This window comes from Sus scrofa, chromosome 17 (assembly GCF_000003025.6).
Source record: "Sus scrofa isolate TJ Tabasco breed Duroc chromosome 17, Sscrofa11.1, whole genome shotgun sequence".
NCBI classification, from domain to species: Eukaryota; Metazoa; Chordata; class Mammalia; order Artiodactyla; family Suidae; genus Sus; species Sus scrofa.
The window spans coordinates 32,334,018-32,361,081 of NC_010459.5; the positions used below are offsets into that span (position 1 = coordinate 32,334,018).

General features: G+C 39.5%; 1 protein-coding gene across 3 annotated transcripts in view; it reads left to right on the forward strand.

The window, feature by feature from the left end:
• C17H20orf194 (chromosome 17 C20orf194 homolog) overlaps nt 1-27,064 on the forward strand; it is a 153,097-nt gene that overhangs the window by 49,271 nt on the left and 76,762 nt on the right. For all 3 annotated transcript variants that reach the window (XM_021078124.1, XM_021078125.1, XM_021078126.1), the window contains 4 exons: nt 3,466-3,543; nt 17,248-17,346; nt 23,462-23,517; nt 26,717-26,852. In XM_021078124.1, the coding sequence (XP_020933783.1) occupies nt 3,466-3,543; nt 17,248-17,346; nt 23,462-23,517; nt 26,717-26,852 (369 nt within the window). The remainder of the gene's footprint in view (nt 1-3,465; nt 3,544-17,247; nt 17,347-23,461; nt 23,518-26,716; nt 26,853-27,064) is intronic.

Below are 27,064 nucleotides of genomic sequence, written 5' to 3' on the forward strand. Positions count from 1 at the left end.
AGACCCTAAGAAACGATTAGTGAATTTTAAGTCAAAGCAGTAGAAACTATCCAAAATGAAGCACAGAGAGACTAACGTATAATCCGAAAGAATGGAAAAAGCATCAGTAATAAGGACAAATCAGTGGTAAGGACAGAATGAAGACATTTTAACACTCCCATGAATCCTTTCTTAGAAAGCTAGTGGAGGATGTGCTCCAGCAAACAAGTTAACCAAGAAAAGGAGATAAATTAGGCCATGGAATCTGTCATGTGAGCGTTATCGTATTATTGCCAGGATAGCAAAGATAAGTATCAAAGTGAAAGTTGCATTTGCACAGCAAGCTTACATAATAGGTAGGGCAGAATGAAGGAAGAAGAAAAGGAATTGATGATCTAATATGTTTAAGCTAGTGATTCTCAAATGGGATGATTTTGCTGTTGCATCCCCACCCACACCCCCAAGTCATTTGACAATATTTGGATATGCTTTTGGTTTACCTGGATGGAGGATGTTATAGGCATCTAGTGAGCCAAAGCCAGGGATGTTGCACAGGGGAGCCCCTCACAACAAAGAAATAACTGTTCCAAAATTACGGTAGTGATGCTCTTGAGAAACCTCATTGTAGCAAATTAAGTGTCGAAGTTAGAAAAAAAAATTTAGGGTTTGTTTTTTTTTTTTTTTTAATTATACAAGTCAAAAAAGCGAGGCTATGGTAGCTCTTGGGAAAAAAAGCAACATTTGTTTACGGGTTTTTTTTTTTTGTTTTTTTCCATGGCTGCATCTGTAGCGTATAAAAGTTCCCAGGCTAGGGGTTGAATCGGAGCTGCTGCTGAGGCCTCCGTCACAGCCACAGCAACACCAGGTCCAAGCCACATCTTCGACCTACACCATAGCTTGCAGCAATGCCAGATCCTTAACCCACTGAGTAAAGCCAGGGATCAAACCTGCCTCCTTGTGGAGACAGTGTGGGGTCCTTGACCTACTGAGCCACAATGGGAACTCCCAAAATTTGTTTAAGAAAGCTAGTAGGGGAGTTCCCCTCATGGCTCAGTGGTTAACGAGTCTGACTAAGAACAATGAGGTTGCGGGTTCGATCCCTGGCCTTGCTCCATGGGTTAAGGATCTGGCGTTGCTGTGAGCTGTGGTGTAGGTTGCAGACACGGCTCGGATCCCACGTTGCTGTGGCTGTGGTGTAGGCCGGCAGCTCCAGCTCCGATTCAACCACTAGCCTGGGTACCTCCACATGCCAAGGGTGCAGCTGTAGAAAAGACAAAAAAAAAAAAGCTAGTAGGATATAAGCAACTTATACAACTCAACAGTAAAAAAGCCAACAACCCAATTGAAAAATGGGCAAAAGGCCTGAATAGACATTTTTCCAAGGAAGATGTACAGATGGCCAACAAGCACATGAAAAAATGCTCAACATCACTGATTGAGAAATGCAGATCCAAACTACCACGAGATACCACCCCACACCAGTCAGAATGGCCATCATTAATAAGTCCACAAATAACAAATGCTGGAGGTGGTGTGGAGAAAAGGGAACCCTCCTGCACTGTTGGTGGGAATGTAAGCCGGTACAGCCACTATGGAGATCAGTATGGAGATAACCTTAGAAATCTATACATAGAACTACCATATGACCCAGCAATCCCACGCTTGGGCATCTATCCGGACAAAACTTTCCTTAAAAAAGACACATGCACCTGCATGTTCATTGCAGCTCTATTTGCAATAACCAAGACATGGAAACAACCCAAATGTCCATCGACAGACAATTGGATTAGGAAGATGTGGTCTCTATACACAATGGAATACTACTCAGCCATAAAAAAGAATGAAATAATGCTATTTGCAGCAACCTGGATGGAACTAGAGACTCTCATGCTGAATGAAGTAAGTCAGAGAAAGACAAATACCATATGATAGCACTTACATCTGGAATCTAAAATAAGGCACACATGAACCTTTCCACAGAAAAGAAAGTCATGGAGAACAGACTCGTGGTTGCCGAGGGGGAGGGAGTGGGGTGGTTGGGAAGCTTGGGGTTAATAGATACAAACTATTGCCTTTGGAATGGATTAGCAGTGAGATCCTGCTGTGTAGCACTGGGAACTATGTCTAGTCACTTAGGATGGAGCATGATAATGTGCGAAAATAGAATGTGTACGTGTATGTGTAATTGAGTCACCATGCTGACAAAAAAATGTATTGGGGAAATAACAAAAGAAAAGAAAAAAGAAAAGAAAGCTGACTTGTGGTTGCCCGATGGGAGGGGGAGGGAGTGGGAGGGATCGGGAGCTTGGGCTTATCAGACGCAACCTAGAATAGATTTACAAGGAGATCCTGCTGAATAGCATTGAGAACTATGTCTAGATACTCATGTTGCAACAGAAGAAAGAGTGGGGGAAAAACTGTAATTGCAATGTATACATGTAAGGATAACCTGACCCCCTTGCTGTACAGTGGGAAAATAAAAAAAAAAAAAGAAAAAAAGAAAAGAAAGCTAATAGGAGTATGGTATGTATTTGGCTTGCAGAAAATTATATATACATATTATGTAACAGTACTAATGTAACCAAAAAGTCATATTCTGATATTAGATAATGTTAAGGTGTGTATGTTTAAGCAGAGAAGAAGTGTGAGAATGGGATGGGTGTAGAAGAGCACATCTTTGGAGTTCCCATTGTGGCTCAGCAGGTTATGAACCTGTCTAGTTCTACCTGAGGATGTTAGTTCGATCCCTGGCCTCATTCAGTGGGTTAGGGATCTGGTGTTGCTGTGTTTGTGGTGTAGGCTGGCAGCTGCAGCTCTGATTCATCCCCTAGCCTGGGAACTTATTATGGAACATATGCCACAAGTATGGCCCTAAAAGAGCAGAAAAAAAAAAAAAAAAAACCCACAAAAGAGGAGCACATCTTTGCCATAAGTCAGTATTTAATTTCAAAATTGATAAATCAAGAAACAGTGATAGAAGCTTATATTAAAATATGTAGGTAATTACCAAAATGAAAATGTTAAAACACTTCAAGGTGGTTGCCTCTGAGGATTGAAGCTAATGTAAGTTTGTGAAACGTTGGAGTAGAGGATTAAAAAGTACTAGTATTTGATTTTTTAGAACTATAGGAATGTGTTATTTTAATTAAAACTATAGGAATGTGTTATTTTAATTAAAATTTGATTTTAAACAAAGACAAAGGGTATATATTCACACATATACATATTTGTGTGTATGTATACAAATATATGCTCATCGTTGAAGAAATTCAAAAGATGTGTCAAAGTCTCTGAAAATGTGGTTTCCTTGAATGGGACAATATTTATTAATATGTTTAGGTTCTAATAAAATTGATAAAATTTTGATTTATTATTCTCATCACTGAGTTTTCACCAAGATAGTCATTTCTAAATATCAAAAAATAATTCTGATTGTCCTGATGATATTGACTTAATTATTTCCATGTTTTTTCCCTTATGTTGCAGTTGCAGGATGTAAGTTTGAATCTTTGGAATGTTTACAGCAAGATGGATCCTATGTCTCTGGAAAGTTTGCTTTCAGAAGTAAGGAGCCATGCTATATATATATATATATATATATATATATATATATTTTTTTTTTAATGAAGCAAATCTTGTTAGAAACTAATTAAGAAAACTTGGTAGAATTCAAATTGGAAACAGTTTGAATTGACAATTCTGAGTGCATATCATACAGTAATTAAAGAACATTTTAAATCTTACCCTTCGGCTGTATCTTCATAGCTCTTTTATAATTGTAGGTAACTAGCTAGTTCACTAATTCCGAAGCAAATATATTCATCACTGTATACAATTTTCTTTTCATGTTCAGTAATATCTAGTGATTGGTTTGCATGGTTTAGGAAGAATGCCTGTTCTTTAATTTTTTTTTTTTTTTTGCAAAATAAAATACATATATCTAAACACAATTACATTCACACAGATTATTATATCATGGATCTTAAGAAACATATTAAGAGACTCCCTTTGGCGAAGTGGAATGGAAAATATGCTGAGACAAATAGGAAATTTATTCTATGCTTTATCCCATTTTGTATGGCTTTCATCTTTAGTATTTAGTATTATCTATTACATTTCAATTTTTCTTTAAAAATTAGCATTATATTAAAATTGTGTGTATTATGCAACTAAAATTTATAAAGAAGAAAGCCTTATATACCATTAAATATTTTATATAGCATAATAAAAAGAATAACTTAACTGGTAAGAACAGCAAAAATAATACACCCTCTGAAAATAAGTAAAATATAAAATGTATAAGTTGGTTAAAAAACAGTGTAATTATATAAATATGTCCTCACAATTTGTTACATCTCATTGATTCTTCAATAAAGGCATTACACCATTCTAGATAATGTGATAAACAAGACATTATAGACTTTACCATTGTACCATGGAGAGAAATGGTTATTAATAATACAATTGTAGACCTATATTACTTAATTGTACAGTTGTATTATTTAATTATAAATATCATAAATTCTTTGATGGAGAGAAAATCAGATGGAAGAAGACTTCAGCATTCCAAGAATGATGTCAAATGATTCCCTTCATGGTGGATTATGCACTTATTTACTATGAGATATATTTCTTCTCCAGAGATTCCTTGTTTGTGTATCAATTGTAGATTTTTGGTTTGCAGTCATTCTGAAGTTTTGATATAAGAGTCTATATGTATACGAGATTGTTTTAAGTTGTTGTTCTCTTAATTGCAAGTTCATCTCCAGTGTCCTGCATTTGTACCCACCTCTTCTCATGATTTCTGATTTTGGTGGTATAATTGTGCATGGATGATTTCGTATCTTTGCTATATATATACCTTTACTGGTGAGCCTTGTCATATGCGGCATTTTTGTTTCCTGTTGCTGTCTTTTCTTTTCTGCCTAGAGAAGTTCCTTTTGTATTTGTTGTAAGGCTGGTTTAGTATTGCTGAATTCTCTCAACTTTTGCTTATCTGTGAAGGTTTTGATTTCTCCTTCAAATCTGAATGAGAGCCTTGCTGGATAGAGTAGTCTTGGTTGGAGGTTTTTTCCTTTCATCACCTTAAGTATATCAACTTTGCTTTGCTCTGGGATCCAGTGCACTTTTAAGAATGGGGTTTCCGTTTCCCCCAGTCCTGTGGAGCTCCTGCACACAAGCCCCTCTGGCCTTCAATGCCAGATGCTCCAGGAGCTCTTTCTCCCAGTGCTGGATCCCCACACATAAGGGTTTGATGTGGGGCTCAGAACTCTCACTCCGGTAGGTGAGTCTCTCTCTGTGAACCAGTTAGTTTTCAGTCTGTGGAGCTTCCCACCCGGGAGGTATGGGGTTGTTTATATTGCGAAATCGCCCCTCCTACCTCTTGATGTGGCCTCCTCTTGTTCTTCAGGAGCCATGCTATATTTAACTTATAAACATTACAACCAGCTCAATTATCTGCTAATGGTATCTAACTTGAAGAAATGGAGGATATATTTTAATTTGCCTTAGTCGAAGAATTAAGCAGTTTCTTCTCAGGTTGTTATCTTGAATTCCTTGTGGGTGGAAGGGCACCTGGAAGAGTGATACTACCTCTTCCACTCTGAGGAAACCTCTTCTGAGATGAGACCAAGGCTGCCTGCCTGGTCCAAGGTCTAGGATTCACCTAAAGACATTCTTTCCATTGGGCTGGACTTTAGAAAAACATTACAGAGGGTGCCTTTTTGCACTCTTTCTCTGGCATGAAAAGATAAAAAAGTTGGGGTATGCCTTTCAGGGTATCCTATGGAACCAAGGATTAGATAGAGGTTGACAGCATGTTTCAGTAAAGGGATAGATAGTAATATTTCAGGCCTTGTGGGCCCTATGTCTCTGTTGGAACTATTCAACAATGCCATGATAAGACAGTGCTTTAACAAATACGTGTGTCTGCATTCAAAGGAAACTTTATTTATTAAAAAAATGGCCTACCTATGTACTATAATTTACTGACTCCTGGATTAAAGAGTTAGGAATTAATTTTTCATCTGAACTTTGAAAAAAAATTTCAGGGTGGGTGAAGCAGTTTGCAGTGAGGAGCAACAAAGAAGACTAAGGAATAGGTATGTTGGTTAAACAACTTAGTAGTATCTCTCAGCAGTCACGGATGGATATGCATGGAAAAGAACCGCTTTTTTTTTTTTTTCTTTTTAGGGCTACAACCACAGTGTATGGAAGTTATCAGGCTAGGGGTCAAATTGGAGCTATAGCTGCCAGCCTACGCCACAGTCGAGGCAACGCGGGATCTAAGCTGAGTCTGCGACCTACACCACAGCTCATGGCAACACTGGATCCTTAACCTGATGAATGAGACCAGGAATCAAACCTGAATCATCATGAATACTAGTTGGGTAACTGCTGAGCCACAACAGGAACTTCCAGTATGTATGTAGCCTTTTAATGAAATTAGCTGTGAAGTAAAGACCCAACAAAAATAATTCCAAAAATGAAAACACATTAGTCTTATTTATTAATATTAGTGCTAATGTATATTAATATAATATTTATGCATGTATTTTTATGTTAGCAAACAGTATCATATTTTAAAAATTCTGGAATTCACTGGTGGCACAGTGAATTAAGGATCCAAAGTTGTCACTACTGTGGCTTGGGTCCCTGCTGGGTTGTTTTTGTTTTTTTTTTTTTAGCTTGGTACCCGTAGTATGGAAGTTCCCAGGCTAGGGATTGGGTCGGAACTGCAGCTGCCAGCCTATGCCACAGCCATAGCAACACCAGATCCAAACTGTATCTGTGACCTATGCCACAGCTCTCACCAGTGCCAGATCCTTAACCCACTGAGCAAGGCCAGGGATTGAATCCACATCCTCATGGATACTAGTCAGGTTCTTAACCTGCTGAGCCACAGTGGGAACTCATGTTTAAACATTTTTAATAGAATAGGAATATAAAAGAAAAATAAAACCTGAACTTTTTGTTCTTAAAGAAGATCTGATCTCTCACAATATTATATGTCAATTATGTCATACCTATTAAAACAAATTAAACAAATACCTGTTGGAGTTTCCTGGTGGCTCAATGGGTTAAGGATCCAGCATTATCTCTGCTTTGGTGCTGGCTGCTGCTGTGATGTGGGTTTGAGCCCTGGCCAGGGAATTCTGCATGCTGCAAACATTCCCCTGCCAAAAAAAACCTATTGTGAAGCACTTTTTAAAAAGAAAATACCTAATCATTAGCATCAATCATGGCTTGCCTAATTACAGAGAAGAGTGAAAATGCAAAAATCTATGACTTTAAAGAAGTAAGCGTGATAAAGAAAATTTAACCACAGATGCATAAGAGAAATAAGCAGTTTAGTGCAAACTGTCTGAAACGCATTCCCCACTTAATCTACAGTGTCCTGAATGTGAGCAAGCTGTAGATCATATGTGAGGTTAGGCATAGTATTGTAGTTTTGAGAACATTGCAAGCATCTCTGCAAGTCAGTGGAATGGAACCACTTAAGAGAGCATTTTTTTTTTTTAGAAAATTTTATTGAGGTATAGTTAATTTACAGTATTATAAGGAGAGCGTCTTTAAGTTCACCTGGAACAGCAGTGACATCCTGCAGTGAAGAAGCACCAGTGGTAATCATCATGAGCTGTGAACCAGGTCCTTTCCTGGTTTTCTCATTTCTGATAAGCTTGCTATTCTTAGATGATATCATGAATAAGTGAAAGGAAGCCCTTTTAATGTCTGGTAGTAGACCTTTCATGTAACAGGAAGAGTAAAAGCTATAGAGCCAGATTTAATTTTATTTAGAAATAATAAGGTAAGATGGTATTTCTTGTACCAAATATGATTGAACATGTTTATACCCACTACACTATGCTGTATCCTCAAGGTAAATATTATTTGTTTCATTGTTACCATTCCTTTATACAAAATGTCTGGCATGTGATAAAAAAAAATTATAAGACAGGAAGAATTAAGAAATTTTGATCTAGTCAGGAAAGGAAATAGTCAGTAGAAGTTCACCCAGATGCTGGAATTGACCAATGGGGAGTTTAAATAACTGATAAAAGTGCTAAAGAATCTGGAAGAAAAGGGGCCAACATGACGAGATGAGGAATTTTAGCAGAGACCTGAAAACTAACAAAAAACCAAGTGGAAATGCTAGAAATTAAAAAATATATATATATGTTGTATAGAATTAAAGGATTTATTAGATTGGCTAATTATTCAACAAATTAGATACAAATGAAGAAAAGTTCAGTAGACTTGAAGGTAAGCCTATAGAGTTTCTGAACTAGAGGAGAGAGAGAGGAAAAAAAGAAAACCCTTTTTCTACTCGCTATCCAAACACTTTTCCTGTTAACATGTGTTTTCTCTTTGCTAAGACTGCTAATCTTAAAGTCAGAATTAGCGTCTAGGGAGTTCCCTGGTGGCTCAGAAGGTTAAGGATCCAGCATTGTCACTGCTGTGGCATGAGTTTGATGCCTGGCCTGGGAATGTCTGCATGCTGTGGGCATGGCCAAAAAATTAGCATCTGGGCTGTAATTTTGACTAGTCAGTCAGCTCTTCAAGGGCCAGAGAGCCTACAGATCCATGCTTCTTTCCCACAGAAAGAACTTGTAGACCACTATGAGATTTGATCTAGAAAGATGTTCAAAATGTGTTTAGTCAACCTAAATTTCCATTGACAGATGAATGTGATAAAGATGTGGTATATATATGTGTGTGTGTGTGGTGTATACATACATATATAGATATATGTATACCATACCATGCTTGTACACATACATACTTACACCCAAACACAGTGGGATATTACTCAACCCTAAGTAAGATTGAAATAATGCCATTTGTAGCAACATGGATAGACAGAATTTATCATACTAAGTAAAGTAAGTCAGGAAGAGAAGGACAAATACCGTATGATATCACTTCTACATGGAACCTAAAATGTGACACAAATAAACTTGTCTACAAATCATAAACAGACTCACAGACATAGAGAACAGATTTGTGGTTGCCAGGAGTGGCAGGGAGAGGGCTGGCTTGGGAATTTGGAGTTAGCAGATGCAAACTATTATGTATATGATGGATAAACAACAGGATTCTACTTTAGAGAGTTCCTGCTGAAGCATAGTGGGTTAAAAACCTCACTGCAGTGAGTTCCTGTTGTGGCTCAGCAGGTTACAAACCCAACTAGTATCCGTGAGGATGCAGGTTCGATCCCTGGCCTTGTTCAGTGAGTTAAGAATATGGTGTTGCGGAGTTCCCGTTGTGGTGCAGTGGTTAACGAATCCGACTAGGAACCATGAGGTTGCGGGTTCGGTCCCTGCCCTTGCTCAGTGGGTTAACGATCCGGCGTTGCCGTGAGCTGTGGTGTAGGTTGCAGACGCAGCTCGGATCCCGCGTTGCTGTGGCTCTGGCGCAGGCGGGTGGCTACAGCTCCGATTCGACCCCTAGCCTGGGAACCTCCATATGCCGCGGAAGCGGCCCAAAGAAATAGCAAAAAGACCAAAAAAAAAAAAAAAGAATACGGTGTTGCCATGAGCTGTGGTGGCAGATACAGCTTGGATCCCAAGTTGCTGTGGCTGTTCTAGGCTGACAACCACAGCTCTGATTTGACCCCTAGCTTGGGAACTTCCATATGCCACAGGTGTGGCCCCAGAAAGAAAAAAAAAAATCTGACTGCAACAGCTCAGGTCGCTGTGGAGGCACGGGTTTGACCCCCAGATCCAGCATTGCTGCAGCTGTGGCCTAAGCTGAGGTTGTAGCTCAGATTCAGTCCCTGTCCTGGGAACTTCATTACGCTGAGGGTGTAGCCATAAAATTTAAAACAAAAAAATACGGTCCTATTGTATAGCACAGGGAATTATATTCATTATCCCATGGTAAACCATAATGGTAAAGAATATGAAAAAGTATATATGTAAAACTGAATCATTTTGCTGTACAGCAGAATTTAATACAACATTGTAAATGAGCTATACTTTAATAAAATTTTTAATACGTACATTTGGCGAGAAAAGTGAACAAGCACGGTATTTTCTCATCTTTGCAAAATAATTTGTGTTTCTGTCCTAGAAACTTCAAAACATAGTCTTACTGGTTGTTTTTTTTTTATTTATCTTCATGTTCTTCTATTTATTACATTATGTAATTCTTAAAAATACTATTAAGTATTGTAATTAAGTTTCTTTTCCCTTTGAATCACCTGAGAGTAGACATTGCCTAGGGCTAAGACTTCTGTCTGAAGTTCAGAGCTCTTACCTGGTGGCCACAGGCCAAGGCACACTGGTCCCTTTGTGGTTTGAAGACTTTTGCTGCTTATCTGACTGACCAATTTTTTTTTTTTTGTCCTTTTAGGGCTGTACCCACGGCATATGGAAGTTCCCAGGCTAGGGGTCATATCAGAGCTGCTGCTTCTGGCCCACACCATAGCCACAGCAATGCGAGATTCTTAACCCACTGAGTGAGGCCAGACATTGAAGCCACATCCTCATGGATACTAGTTGGGTTTGTTACCACTGAGCCATGACGGAAACTCCTTACTGCTTATCTGACCTTGATATCTGTCTGGGCCTGTCTTGTGGATTTGGCCTTTGAGGAGTCTGAGCAGATAGATGTTCTCTTCTTCATCATAAGGTCCAGCTAACCAGTTCTACCTCCATACACAGTATCCATTTCCACAAATGCACTGTTTATTCTATTCTAAATAGAATAGTTTGTCTGATAGAAGGCACACGGGCTCTGGGTATCTCTTACCCAGATATATCTTCACTTTTGCTGCTTGCTAGTACTGCATCCTCAGGTCACTGTACTATTCAGTGCCCCAGTCTCCTCATCTATGAAGTGGGCATAGAGCAGTACACAAAGATGTCAGGACAATTTAATATGAACATTTCATATATAATGCTAACTATTTTTAGTATAAGAATTCATCATATCATCCATTTTAGTCATGGCATGAAGCTGAAAGCAGTATTTAATGATTCATACCATTTTATTCTATAATTAGTACTGACATATCCACCTCCCTCGGGGGAGATTTTGGGGAGCAAAGTGCCAGTCTCCTTTTGCGTATCCTCCAAAGCGCACGGTGTTTTTCACCTAGAAGATAGCTAAGAAGGGCTACTGCTCCACTTTTTATCATAGACCCAAAATAAGGTGAGTGTCACCATGTATGCCATTAAAACAGAAACACACTTCTAAGTCTGTTTCTAAATAGAATTGGAAAATAAAATGTATTCTGTACTAGTAGCTATATTAGTTCTTTTTGTTTTCCTAGGTCTCACAAAGTGAAGCACTCTGGTATAGCCCAAGGGATCAGACAGAGCCAAACATGCAAGGCACAGGCCCATGCTGGAGTGCACAGACTCAGATGTGACTTCCCTGAGGCCAATGATGTGCATTATGGGTATCTGAGAGACAGAGCAGACAAGTGTCAGGAAATCAAGGGGAGGTGCAGATGTTTTTAGCCACCTCCAGCTAGCCGACAGTAGAGGCAGAACAGTTGACAAGTACTGTAGGCACCTAATGTGCAAGCCCTGATAATAAGCATTTTCTACAGGATATTTCTTTTAATTCCTATAAAATCTCTGAAAGATAAATAATATTCCCCCCCCCCCATTATGCACATAAGCCATTTGAGGCTCAGGTTAGTTTCCTTGCCCAAAGTCACACAGCCAGTAAGAGGCAAAGCAAAGGTTCTAGCACAGGTCTTCCTGAATCTAATCATAATTTCAGTGCTAAGATGTGACAGCTAGCTGGAAATGGACAGACCACTGAAGGTCTTGGACCAAATAGTTGGGCAGACATTGAAGGTCTGTGATGAGTGTATTAACTGGAAGAGTGGGGAATGTCCTTCCTTTCACAGTCCATGTGGGAGTAACCCAGTGCCAAAGTGGGAAGACTCTCCTGACCCTAGAATCAGGGCAACTGATTGAACCTAATAGCAGTGGGTCTGGATCCCAAACTCAGAAGATCTGGTTTACTGGCCCAAAGTGCAGAGGTGGTATGGCAAAGCAGTCTGACCCAAGAAATTGTAAATTACCAGTTATATATTTGTATAAATTATAAAATACCTATGTAAAAATAAGATGAGGGTGTACTTCCCAAAATGTGAATGATTTTATTCTGTATTTTCTGAGTTTTCTGTAAGGAATATATATTACACGTGTATTTGTTTTTAAAAACTTTACTAAAATGACACAGATTCAGAAATCTGATTCAGAAAGCAGCGTGAAACTAATATATGACCTAATAATTATTATAAAACAAAGCAATAGAACCTTCCTAGTCACCCCAGAAGCAATATGAGTGCTTTCTGCTGAATCTGTCACCTCCTTCCTCCTCCCCCAAGAAGAGTACTATCATGAATTCTATGGTAATCACTTCCTTACTTTTCTTTGCAGTTTTATCATCCAAATGTGCTTCCTTAAACATGTAGTTTAGCTTTGCCTCCTTAGGTGTGAATTAAGTTTCTTTCAATGTATAAGTTCCCCCTCCATTTCTTTGTTTCCACACACCCCTTGCTAACTCTATTGAAGAATCATGTCATTTGTCCTATAGATGTCCTCACTGGGATTTTGTTGAGTGCATTCCCATGATGTAGTTTAATAGCTTCCCCATCTTCTCTATTTCCTGATTATTGGTAATTGAATCTAGAGGTTTAATCAGTTTCAGAATTGATTTTTTTTAGAGGGAAGATTACTTCCTAGAGGCTGTTGTGTTCTACCAAGAAGTTTGTGTATCTAATTGGTTTTCTTTATTTTGTGAATACTCTTTGATGTGCAATCCTTAGATCTTTGCTTCATTAATTAGATTCATAATTCAATATTGCAAAATGGTGCTACTCTAGTTCTGTAATTACTTTATATTACTTCTCTAAGGAGAAATGCTATTTGGTTATGCGGTGGTGACATTTGTGTAGGAAAAGCAGGATAAATGCTTGAATTCTTGCTTTTACTTAATCAATTTTCAAAATAAGATTGGTTTCCCACCATTCTTCAAAAGCAACCAGTAAAAAAAAAGTTTCTTTAAATATATCTAATTTTGAACGTAGATTTAAACATACTTGATGTGTTTCTCTCCATTGCAGTTGTCATCTTTACTGATGCTCTAAATTGTTCTATCTTTGGGCAGTAGACTAACTTCAGGTTGGTCACAAATCCTTTTAACACAATCCTAATAGTCCTTGCTAACTTCCCTGCCAAATACTATGGCAAGATATTCCAGGCTTATCTTGTGCATTTCCTGTCTCAGACCTGAAGTCAGTCATTTCTCTAGTAAGGAACGGTTTCTTTAAGTGAGAACTATTTCAGCACCATAGTCTGGGTGCTACAAATACTCATTGCTACTGTTTTGGTCATTGTTTCTAGATCTCTTCAGTGGACAGAACTAGTAAATTCTTTTCTCTCTCCGTCGCCCCCTGGCTTTTTCTCTCCCCATGGTGTGTGCGTGTGTGTGCACGTGCACATATATGTGCACACACATATATATTTACACAGGTACATATGTATGCCTCATTTTTTATCCTACAATATATATAAAACATTGAGAAAACAATATTAGCACTCTCTCTTATATATTACTAAAAATAATTTTAGACATGTATATAATACATATTTTATTTAATGTAATATGTCCGTGTGTGTGTGTGTATATATATATATCCTATAAATAAAATATAGATAGTCTGGAGTTCCCGTCGTGGCGCAGTGGTTAACAAATCCGACTAGGAACCATGAGGTTGCGGGTTCGGTCCCTGCCCTTGCTCAGTGGGTTAACGATCCGGCGTTGCCGTGAGCTGTGGTGTAGGTTGCAGATGCGGCTCGGATCCCGTGTTGCTGTGGCTCTGGCATAGGCCGGTGGCTACAGCTCCGATTCAACCCCTAGCCTGGGAACCTCCATATGCCGCGGGAGCGGCCCAAGAAATAGCAACAACAACAACAACCAAAAGACAAAAGACAAAAAAAAAAATATATATATATATATAGATAGATAGATAGATAGATAGATAGTCTGGGCAGCAGGTAGTGAAGCATTCGAAAATGTTGGGTTTTTTTGTTTTTTTTTTTAATTAAAGTACTGTTGATTTGGGGGGGGGATCTTTTTAGGGCTGCATCTGCGGCATGTGGAGTCTAATTTAGGCTAGGGGTCTAACCAGGCTAGGGGTCTAATTGGAAGTGTGGCTGCCAGCCTATGCCATAGCCACAGCAACTCAGGATCCGAGCTGCGTCTGTGACCTACACCACAGCTCACAGCAACACTGGATCCTTAACTCACTGAGCAAGGCCAGGGATTGAACCTGCAACCTCATGGTTCCTAGTCGGACTCGTTTCTGCTGTGCCACAACGGGAACTCCAAAGTACAGTTGATGTACAATGTTGTGCCAATTTCTGCTGTGCAGCGAAGTGACCCAGCCATATATATATACACACATTCCTTTTTTTATATTATCTTCTATCATCCAAGAAATTAGATATAGTTTCCTGTGCTAGGACCTCATTGCTCATCCATTCTTTTTTTTTTTTTTTCTTTTTTTGTCTTTCTGCTATTTCTTTGGGCCACTCCCGTGGCATATGGAGGTTCCCAGGCTAGGGGTCTAATGGGAGTTGTAGCCACCGGCCTACGCCAGAGCCACAGCAATGCAGGATCCGAGCCGCGTCTGCAACCTACACCACAGCTCACGGCAATGCCGGATCGTTAAGCCACTGAGCAAGGGCAGGGACCGAACCCGCAACCTCATGGTTCCTAGTCGGATTTGTTAACCACTGCGCCACAACGGGAACTCCCTGCTCATCCATTCTAAATGTCATAGTTTGCATCTACTAACCCCAAACTCACAGTCCAGCCCACTCCCTCCCCCTTCAGCAACCACAAATCTGTTCTCTGTGTTTCTGTTCTGTAGATAGGTTCATTTGTGCCATATTTTAGACACATATGAGTGATATCATATGGTATTTATCTTTCTCTTTCTGACTTAGTATGATAATCTCTAGTTGCATCTATGTTACTGAAAATGGCATTATATTTTTTTCTTTTCCTTTTTTTTTCCTGGGGGGATTAGGGCCACACTTGCGACATAAGGACGTTCACAGGCTAGGGGTTGAATCAGAGCTACAGCTGCTGGCCTACGCCAGAGCCACAGCAATGCCAGATCTGAGCCAGTCTGCAACCTACACCACAGCTCACAGCAACGCTGGATCATTAACCCACTGAGTGAGGCCAGGGATCGAACCTGCATCCTTGTGGATCCTAGTCAGATTCGTTAACCCGCTGAGTCATGCAGGGAACTCCCTGTTCTATTTTTTATGGCTGGGTAATATTCTATTGTATATATATACCACACCTTCATCTGTTGATGGACATTTAGGTTGCTTCCATGTCTTGACTATTGTGAATAGTGCTGCTGTGAACATAGGGGTGCTGATATCTCCACCAGTCAGGGGTCTTCCCAATGCGTGGATTCCTTTTCTCTTTCATAGATCCCTCCCAGGAGTTCTGGTCCTGTCCTGATTCCTTTTTTTTCTCTTTTCTCTCTCTTTTTGTTCCCTTTGGTCCTACCCAATAGTATGGGGGTTTTCCTGCCCTTTGGGGGAGTCTGAGGTCTTCTGCCAGTGTACAGTAGATATTCTATGCTAGTTCTACGTGTAGATTTTTTTTTTGGAGGGGGGTTGGGGGGGATTATTTGTGGGAGGAGGTGAGCTCTGCGTCCTACTCCTCTTCCACCTTGATTCTGACCTGAGAATGTTGCCTATGTTAAGCATTTCCAGCAGAGATCCATGATGCTTTATGCCTAGGGCCAGGAGTAGAATTGGTGCATGGCTAACACTGAGTTCATAGGCCTGAGTATTTATGTATCCTTAAATAGAAGCGTAGGGAAGAGCATAGATCTGGACAGCCAATTCTAGTGTAGCAAACAAGATGCCTGTTCTCAGCAAGGCACTAGGCTGGGTGTTTGACATGTATACTTACACAGTGTGAGTTGAACTTAGAAGGCCACTATCCAATTGGAGTACAAATTAACAGCAACTTCATAATAAGCACAAAGATATCACTTGAATATCTCAATCAAGCAAGTAATTATAGCTAATATTTTGGGTTAATTGATGATACCTTAAAGAAAAGCCAGCAGCACAAACCAATGTGGCTCCCTGGGAACAGGAATGAGTTAAGAGAGGAGGGTGAACAGCAGCTGGGATGGAGGAGGGAGGCAAGCTATACATAGAGGAGAATCAGCTGAGAAGGTGCAGTTCTTCTCTTAGGCTCCCACTAGGAGAAGGAGGTGGAGAAGGAAGGCTCTGGTCCCACTGAACTTCTAACTAAAGTCAACTAATTTGCCCTTGAACAAAGCTTCACTGATGTGACCCCTTTGGGTACTACTAAGTGTAGTATCTAATAATTAAATAACTTCAGGTGCCTAATAAATAACTCCTCTTCAACAGGGTTGCTAATTATTGTCTTTTGTGTGTATGTGTCTGGGGGTGGGTGGTGCTGCAGCATGTGTAAGTCCCTGGGATATTGAACCTGAGCCACCAGCAGTGACAATGCCAGATCTTTAACCCACTAGGCCACCAAGGAACTCCTAACTTTTTTAAACACAGCTTTATTGGAATATATAAAACAGCTTTTTTATTGGAATATAATTTATATACATAAAATTCATCCTTCTTTTTTTTGGTGGGGGGAGTGCTGCACCCATGGCATGTGGAAGTTCCCAGTCCAAGGATCAAATCCAAGCCACAGCTGTGACCTGTGCCACAGCTACAGCGACACCTGGTCCTTAATGCACTGCACTGGGCTGGGGATTGAACTCATATCTCAGCAGTGACCTGAGCTTGTGCAGAGACAATACTGGATCCTTAACCTGTTGTGCCACAGTGGGAACTCCAAAAATTCACCCATTTTAAATCTATAGTTCAGTGATTTTTAGTAAATTTACCCAGAGCTGTGCAACCATCATCACAATTTGAATTTTACAGCATTGTTATCAACCCAGAAATTTCCCATGTGCTCACTTGCAGACATTCTACATTCCCATTCCCAGCTCCATGCAAAATACTTACCTGCTTTATGCTTTATAGATTTATCTTTTTTATGTATTTCATATACCAGGTAGTCTTTTATATCTGGCTTCTTTCACTTGGCATCAGTAGTTTGCTACTACCTTTTAAACAACATATTTAAATGGTCTGATATTTTGAGGTCAGATGTGGTTTCGTGCTAATGTACCTCCGTAAATGACCAAACACATTGTCTGTTTTGTTTTCTTTCTAGGATTTGGTGGCTTTTGAACATCAGTGGGCTAGCTTCTTTGCTAATTTTGATACAGAAATTCCTTTTCTGCTAGAACTGTCCGAATCTCAGGCGGGTGAGGTATGTAAAGGAAGGGTCAAAGAGAAAGAAGAAACTGGTTAATTTATTGTTCTTAGTTTTACTGAAAATTTTTGTCGGAGTACAATAGAGTCAATCCTAATTTGGTCATCATTTCCTTAAGCTTTGTTGCATGCTGCAAAAAGTTCTTAACTCCCATGCCAGTCCCTGTATAAGATATTGATTTTGTGTGTGTAAAAGCTTCTATGTAAGTAAAATACTCATTGATAGGGGTGGTGCCTCTGTCAGACAGAAATTCTTTGGGGCATCAGTTAATAAGCCGAGGAATAATTCTTTACAGGTGGATAGCATATCTTTATCAGTTGAACCTCTAGGTAATGCCAAGCTTTCTTTCTAGACAAACAATGATAGTGAAGTTACTAGGTTCAGGCTCAGACCCACTCCATGGGTAAACTGAGGTGTGTAAATCAAGAACCAAGGTACAGAACTGTTCCTAAAACTAGTAAACAGGAAGAATCAAAAGAAGGATCTGGAGCTTGCACTTGCGCTTACTTTCGGCTTGCACTGCCTGTCCTCAGTTCTCCTGTGTTCCAGTGTGACCCAGGACAAGCCCTATTCCTGATCTTTGCAAATGAAGTTGATCTTTGTGGTCATGCATTTTACTTTTACATTGTGTTATAAGCCCCCAATTTATTGATGTTACTATATTTAAACATTCAGTTTTTTGTCTTTTAAAAGTCTTTTAAAATGTTTTTTAAAAATTTAGGAGTTCCTGCTATGGCACAGTGGGTAAGGAATCTGACTGCAGCAGCTCTGGTCACTGTGGAGGTGCACATTCAGTCCCTGGCCTGGTACAGTGGGTAAAAGGATCTGGCATGACAAAGCTGTGGCATAGGTTGCAGCTGTGGCTCATATTAGTCCTAGTTTAGGAATTTGCATGTGACACAGGTGCAGCCATAAAAAAAGTAAAATATTTTTTAAAGATTTAAGTAATTTATAAGTCATAACATATTTGCCCAGATATTTATTTATTTATTTATTCATTTATTGTCATTGCTACGGCCACACCAGCGGCATATGGAGGTTCCCAGGCTAGGGGTCAAATTGGAGCTATAGCCGCCAGCCTACCCCACAGCCACAGCCACGAGGATCCGAGCCACATCTGCAACCCACCCCACAGCTCACGACGATGCTGGAATATTAACCCACTGAATGAGGCCAGGGATCGAACCCACAACCTCATGGTTCCTACTCAGATTCGTTAACCCTAGATATTTAAATTTTCTGATGCTCTTCATTTCTTCTTGTGTAGACAGATTTCCATTTGGTATGATTTCCTTCTCCCTGAAGGATATCCTTTAATATTTTTTGATGCAAATATTCTAATGATTAATTCTTCCGGTTTTTGTATAAAAACAATTTTTATTTCACCTTCATTTTTTAATGTATAGAATTCTAGGTTGACAGTTTTTTTCCTTTCAGTACCTGAAAGATGTTTTTCTAGAGTTCCCATCCTGGTCCAGCAATAACAAACCCAACTGGTATCCATGAGGATGTGGGTTCAATCCCTGGCCTCAATCAGTGGGTTAAAGATCCAGCATTGCCGTGAGCTGCGTTGTAGGTCACAGATGCGGCTTGGATCACTCTTTGCTGTGGCTGTGGCGTAGGCAGGAAGCTGCAGCTCCAATTCAACCCCTAGCCTGGGAACTTTTATATGCTGTGGGTGCAGCCCTAAAAAGACAACAACAAAAAAGATGTTGTTCCACTGCCTCTCAGTTGACTGTAATTTGAGAAGTCTTTCATTGTTATCTTTGTTCTTCTCTTCGTAACTGGTCTTTTTTACCTCTGGTAGCTTTTAAGATTTCCTCTTTTATTATAGGTTTTGAGTAATTTGATTGATATAGCACACTATATATAATATTCATCATATTGCTTGTGCTTGCGTTTTGTTGAGCTTTTTGGATCTGTGGATTTATAGTTTCATCAAATTTGGAAAGTTGATTATTTTTTCTGTCCTTCTTTCCTTCAGAGACCCCAGTTTACCTCTATGTAAGGCCACTGGAGGTTGTCCTACTTCTCACTGATACCCGTCTCAGTTTGGGGGACTCTTTTTTTTTTTTGGCCTATTTAGGGCTGCACCCGAGGCATGTGGAACTCTCAGGCTAGGAGTCAAATCGGAGCCGTATCCACTGGCCTACACCACAGCAAAACAGGATCCCAGCTGTTTCTGTGACCTACACCACAGTTCACAACAGCACCAGATCCTTAACCCACTGAGTGAGGCCAGGGATCAAACCTGCGTCCCTATGGATACTAGTGGGTTCATTTGCACTGAGCCATGACAGGAACTCGTGGGGATTCTTTTTCCTTCTCTCATTTCTAGTTCTAAGAGTGAAAAATATTCAAAATACTCAGTGATGTGTCTCTCCTGGTTTCTTATTACACTGTCCTCATTCCCACTTTCTTCCCACCCTTTTTCTACCCCATTTTATTACTGATAGGTAGCAGATCTCTTTCAGTTTCTGGTTTATCTTTTCTGTTTCTTTTGTAAAAATGATCATATACATGGGTATTTTCTTATATCCTCTTACTTGTTCCACTGAAGAATAGCGTACTGTAGTCATTTACACTTAACAGTATATCCTGAAAACCCTCTAGGTCGGTTCATTGAGATTTTCCTCATTCTTTATTATAATTCATAGTACAGGTGACTCTTGAAAAACATGGCCTTGAACTACCCAGGTCCACTTATTCAAGGATATTTTTTAATAGTAAATACTACAGTACTACATGGTTCATGATTGGTTGAAGCCACAGATGCAGAGGAACCATGAATGCAGAAGGCAGATTGTCAGTTACTTGCAAATTAACCCCTGTGTTCAGCTGTCGTCCAGTGTGTGGATTTATCTTAATTTGTTCAGCCACTCTCTTATGTGTATGTATTTAGGTTATTTTCAATATTTTGTCATTGAAAACTGCCATAGTAAATAACTCTGTGCTTATGTATTTTCATCTTGTTGGAGGTTTATTTGTCTAGTAATGCGATTGCTTGGTCAAAAGGTAAGTACATATGTAGTTGTGCTAGCTGTTGCCAAATTTCCCTTCAGAAAGGTTTGCATTCCCCCTAGCAGCATTTGAGGGTGCCTGTTTCTACAGCCTCACCAATAGAATGTGTTTTCATATTTTTAAAGTTTTGACAGTTTCATAGATGAGAAATGATATCTTGATGTAATTTTAGTTTGTACTTTTCTAATTATGAGTAAGCTTGAATGCTTTTTCATATGATTGAAGGCCATTTTATATTTTATTTTCATATCTTTTCCCCATTTTAATGTTGGTATAGTATTGTTAACTGAACTGTGGGGCACAGGTTTTAGGTCTTATGTCCCTTGTTTTGTTTTGTTTTTTGTTTTTTTTTTTGGTCTTTTTGCCATTTCTTGAGCCGCTTCTGTGGCATATGGAGATTCCCAAGCTAGGGGTCGAATCAGAGCTGTAGCCTCTGGCCTACACCAGAGCCACAGCAACGCCGGATCCGAGCCTTGTCTGCGACCTACACCACAGCTCACCTACACCACAGCTCACGGCAATGCCGGATCCTTAACCCATTGAGCAAGGGATCGAACCAGGAACCTCATGGTTCCTAGTCAGATTCGTTAACCACTTAGCCACGACGGGAACTCCCTGTCCCTTGTTTTTAAGAGTTGGGTTTTTTTTATATATATGTTTAGTCTTTTGAAGTTGTCTGTGATACATATTCCAAATATTTCTTCTTTGTTTATCAGTTGCATTGGGGTTTTTTAGCCATCCACATCTTTTATCTTTATGTAAATTTATTAATATTTTCTTTCATTGCCTCTGGATTTTGAGTCATTGTACAGGGAAAGTCTTATAAGGTTAAAGAGGAATTTACCCTTTTAGTACTTGGGTGATTTAATATTTTAAATTTAAGTTCCTAATTTACTTGGGTTTTTTTTTGTGTTTATATGATGGGAGATGTGGATCTAATTTTATCTTTTTTTCCCAAATGACTCTGATTAGAATCCCAACTATGCTCCATGACCTGGGACAAATTAATTAAATTAGCCAGCTCATCTGTAGAGAGGGGGTAATGATAAAATGTACTGCATGGGTTGTTACTAGGATCACAATTGACCCTTGAGCAGCCCTGGGGGTTAGGAACATAGACCTTCCACTCCATCAGCAGTCTGCATTTAACTTACAGGCAGCCCTTTGTGTGCACTATCCCTCCTTGTACAGGGCCATCCTATATCTCCATTTCCTTGACATTCGTGCTTCCGCATCTACAGATACAACCAATCACAGATCATGTATTACTGTTCTATTTACTGTTGAGAGAGAGCCACACATAAATGATCCTGTGCAGTTCAAATTTGTGTTGTTCAAGAGTCAAGTGTACTTGATTTAATACATTTAAGTGCCTATTGCATTTCATATGGTAAACCCTCAATCAACATTTAGTACTTTTATTGTAGAAAGAATTTTTACAAATCAGTAAGACAGACTCCCAAACTCCAATTGCTAACTATCCAGAGGATATAAATAAACAATTAATTACCAAAGAGAAGTCCAAATGGTCATTGACCATATATGAAATATTCTACTTCATTAAAAGTCAAGAGTATAAAATTAAACAGTAGTGAGGTACTACTTTTCATTTATCAATTTGACAAATAAATATATATATATATATATATATATTTTTTTTTTTTTTTTTTTGTCTTTTTGCTGTTTCTTTGGGCCGCTCCCGCGGCATATGGAGGTTCCCAGGCTAGGGGTCGAATCAGAGCTGTAGCCACTGGTCTATGCCAGAGCCACAGCAACGCGGGATCCGAGCCGCATCTGCAACCTACACCACAGCTCACGGCAACGCTGGATCGTTAACCCACTGAGCAAGAGCAGGGACCGAACTCGCAACCTCATAGTTCCTAGTCGGATTCGTTAACCACTGCGCCACGATGGGAACTCTGACAAATGTACTTTTAAAAGGACATTTAAAGGACAGTGCTTTCCCTGAGATAGGCACACTCAGATGTTGTAGGTGGAAGCATACATTGATAAAACTTTTTTGAAAAACAATTTGGCGATATGATTCTGCCTTTTATCATGGCATAAGAGAGTTAGTAGCAATATAAATTTACAAGAATAAAGGACTATTTAATAAACTTTGGTACAATCTATATATATGTCTATTCTATGGATATACCATGGAAAAGAAGATTTGAAGGAAATGTACCAGAATGTTAATAGTTCTTAAGAGATTGTAGGTGGTTTTTATTGTATTCTAAAATACAAAATGTGACACAGTGAGTTAAAGATCCAGTGTTGTCACTGCCATGGCTATGGTGTGGGTTTGAGCCCTGGTCGCAGAACTTCCACATGCTTTGGGCACAACCCAAAAAATTAAAAATCAAAATAAATAAGCAGTATTTAATTTAAATATTTAATGGGGGGACAGTCAGTATTATTTAAGGGGATTAAAATTTCCTTTTAATGTTTTGAACTCTTGACATAGACCCAGCATATCATTGTTTGATTAGTGTTTAGCCTAGCACTATGCACACCAAAGCTGGAAGTACTTCTGTGGTTTCCTGGGAAACTTCTGTCAGTGTATTTAAAAATTCTTTGGATTCTTCCTCATTAACAATTTTAGTTTAGAATATTAGAATTAATATGTAGTATAATTTATAGAATTGCTTAATTCTACTTATCAGAAATTTAGGGAAAATGTTTTAATAGAAGGAAAAATTCCTATATGATTATTACTTGGAGCACCAATAGTGGTAGGTCCAATTTCCTTTCAGCAGTTAAAAACTGTAAAATTTGATAAGAGTTTCTTTTCTCTACCTTCCCTTTCTTTTTCTCTTGCATCCTTTTGTCTTCTTTCTTTGCTGATTTTTGTTTGCTATATATCCCCAAAATTCATATCGTGATCCCCGTGTCCTCCCATGTTCTTATGATAGTCTACACACATATATCTCTCTTGCTTCCTCCTTCTCTCTCTGTCCCTCTCTTTCTCCCTCTCTCTCTCTCTCTTTCTCTCTCTCTCTCTCTATATATATATGCACATGTATGAGGGGGTTATGATTGTTTTATAAAATCATAATCTTAATATATATAATGTTGCCTTCTTTTTTAGCCATTCAGAAGTTATTTTAGTCATGGAATGATCTCCAGTCATATAACTGAAAATAGGTAAGATTCTTGGGAAGAAAAGTTGAATGGTGATAAAGAAAATGGGGTTAACGAGGGGGTGGATATGGGGGAGAATCTAAGTCCAGAAGCTGGAGTCAAGAAAATACGGGTTGACTTTAGTCATCACAGTGTAAGAAATCCATACTCTGTAAAGTCGTCTGTTTCCGCTTTTGTATTTTTGTATTAAAAACACTTTTAGGAGTTCCCGTCGTGGCGCAGTGGTTAACGAATCCGACTAGGAACCATGAGGTTGTGGGTTCGGTCCCTGCCCTTGCTCAGTGGGTTAAGGATCTGATATTGCGGTGAGCTGTGGTGTAGGTTGCAGACACAGCTCAGATCCCACATTGCTGTTGCTCTGGTATAGGCCAGCGGCTAATTAAACCCCTAGCCTGGGAACCTCAATATGCCATGAAAGTGGCCTTAGAAAAGACAAAACAAACAAACAAACAAAAAAACAGTTTTATATTAAACTGGCTTCGAAAACGTTGTAGCTTGCTAAAATCTAAAGAAAGAAATTTTTTTATTCAATCCCTAGCCTAGCAAAGCTAGAGAAAGCAGAGTGTCCATGGGATTGTGTGGAGTAAAAGGGATCTGGCATAAAGGTTCAGCCCCAGGAAAACATGGGAGCAAAGAGGGCTGCTGCATTTGTTTTTTTCAAGTACTTGCTTCAGCACCTCTCTTGCTATGATAATCAGGAGGGCCCAGCAGGAGATAGTTCCTCTGATGAATAGATGAGAGTAGATCTTTACTTTCTTTTCTTCCCCAATTCCAATCCAACTTTATAGTGATACAAACTACCCTGCCTGGGATTCAGAGTCGTCTTTTTCTGCTCAGTGTCACTTAGCTTGAATTAAGCATCATAATTAGAATCATATTTACTTTTAAGAGCCTCTGTTTGCCTGAAGCTTAAGGAAATTCTTATTTTTAAGAATAATGAAAAGAAATGCAAAGGATTTCCCACATGACATAAACTAAGTGCAGTTTAAGGAAAGGTATAGATAAAAACATCCGTTTTAGCGGCTCTGACAAAAAAATACCATAGACTGAATAGCTTATAAACAACAAATATTTCCTCATTACAGTTTTGGAGATTGGGAAATTGAGGATCATTGCACTGGCAGATTTGGTGTCTGGTGAGGGATCTCTCTGGAACCTCTTTTTTAATCCCATTCATATAGTCTCTATCCATATGAACTAATCACCTTCTGCCTCCTGATACCCTCACTTTGAGGGTTAGGATTTTAACATGTGAATTTTGGGAGGACACAACTTGGAACCCATCACAGAAACTTATCTTTTTAAAATATCCTTTAGTTATTGAATATTTGTTGAGAAGTTATGACATACTAAGCCAGAAATGCATGGTTAAAAAATAAGCTAGACACAGTCTCTGCCCTCATGGAGTACATAGTATGGTGGGAAGATAAGACATTAATCTAGCAACCTTATAAAGAAATACGTAATTGCAAACTCTGATTGGTGCCTTGAAGGAGATAAGAAAATGGTACAGTGAAGACCATATAGGAGAGCCTGACTTCTGGGGAAAGGTATGAATGGTAAGTGAAGATAATTTAGGGAGAAAAGTAGTGGTCCTGAGATGAGAACATAAGGAACATAAAATAAATGTTTTTGTTAAGGAACATAGAAGAGTTTGGCTGAAGTATGGGAGTTGGGAGAGAGTGACCTTACATGGAGCTAAAGAAGTTGGCCAGGCAAGACCATGTAAGGCCATATTGGCTATGCGAAAGATTTCAGCTCTTCTGAAAATAAAGGCTTTGCATATTTGAAAGATTGTCCTCTCTGCAGTATGGAGAACAGATTATAGGAAGGCAGAGTGGAAGCAGGGAAACTATGAGGAAGCATTGCAGTCATCCAGAGAAAGAATGGAAGAATCGAAGGCGGTATGGACTAGGCTTGTGACCATGTGGATGGAGGAACAAACAGGAGTGAAATTTGGCTTGTTGATTGGATTTAGAGGGTGAGGGAGCAGGAGAAATCAGGGAGGCCTCAGGTCTGTCTCAGCCCCTGGATGGATGATGAAACCTTTTATTTACTGCAAGAACCAGAAGGAGAACTGTTTTGGTGGGTAGATCCTGAGAGAGGAGAAGAGAGAACAGACAGCTAATAAATAGTTAAACCCTACAGATATTCAGAGGTCAGATAGGGGAAGAGCATGACTGACAAGGGAGACTGAAAAGCAACAGCTCTTAGAGGGGAGGATGTCAGGTGCTTCTGAGAAACCAAGGAAGGAAGAGCTAAATACTTTCCATTGAATTTGCTGTATGCTACATGAAGAGCATTTGGTGACTTTTCCAAGAGCAATTTAAGTGAAATGACTTAAGGGGGTGTTGATTGAAGGGAGCTGAGAAGTGAGCAGAAAGTAAAAACAAAAGGACAGGTCCAGCCAAGGGAAGAGAGGGAAAAGAGGGATGGATGCAGGGACAGGTAGGTGTGGTGGTAAGAACATTTGCAACCTGATTTTCCTCCTTCCCTCCTGAAAGCTACTCAGATATGGTTAACAGCCCTATTGTCTGTCTGCTGTGTGAGTGTCACAACTGCTGTCATTCTTAAAAATGTATATTTCCATCAAAATGCTATTGTATAAAACAGATTTTGCTCCACTTCTGCATCATGAACAGCAAACTTATAGATCTTCTTAAGAATCAGGACAAGCTGGGAGTTACCGCCTTGCCTCAGTGGTTAACGAATCCGGCTAGGAACCATGAGGTTGTAGGTTCGATCCCTGGCCTTGCTCAGTGGGTTAAGGATCCAATGTTGCCATGAGCTGTGGTGTAGGTTGCAGACGTGACTCGGATCCTAATGTTGCTGTGGCTCTGGCATAGGCCAGTGGCTACAGTTCCAATTTGACCCCTAGCCTGGGAACCTCTGTATGCCATATCAGTGGCCCAAGAAATGGCAAAAAGACCAAAAAAAAAAAAAAAAGATTCAGGGCAAGCTGAAAATGTAAACGTGGCTTGGATTTAGTTGTGTCCCTAAATGACCTGATCCCTGTATATCAGTAGAAGTCAGAGATAATCTGGCATCTCTTCCCAACCAGCAGGGAGCATTGAGTGGACTGCACTGACCACCTTGTGCAAACTGCAGGATGCCATTCAGAGAAGCTCACAAACTCATTCATTTGGAAGTTTTCCTGGCCAGAAATCTCTTCTCTAATCATGTTTTTGATTTGCCACTCTAGCCCTAATAGGCAGCCATTTGTTCTCTTTGGTAATCATTCCACCCGAGAAAACCTGAATGCTGGCAACTTTAACTTCCCCTCTGAAGGGCACCTGGTACGCAGCACTGGTCCCAGTGGGAGCTTTGCCAAACACATGGTGAGTGGCTTCATTGCCTGGTGCTTAATTGATTGTATTATCAACCCTGTAGGGGGAGGAGGGGAGCTAGATAAATGGAACCTTTCCAATTAGTGTATTGATTTAACTTTGCCACAAGCACGGCCAAAAAGAAAAAATGGTAATAATAAATAAAAATAATTGGAGATGTTATTTTGCAAACATGGGAACCTAATGAAATCAAGGAATTTACC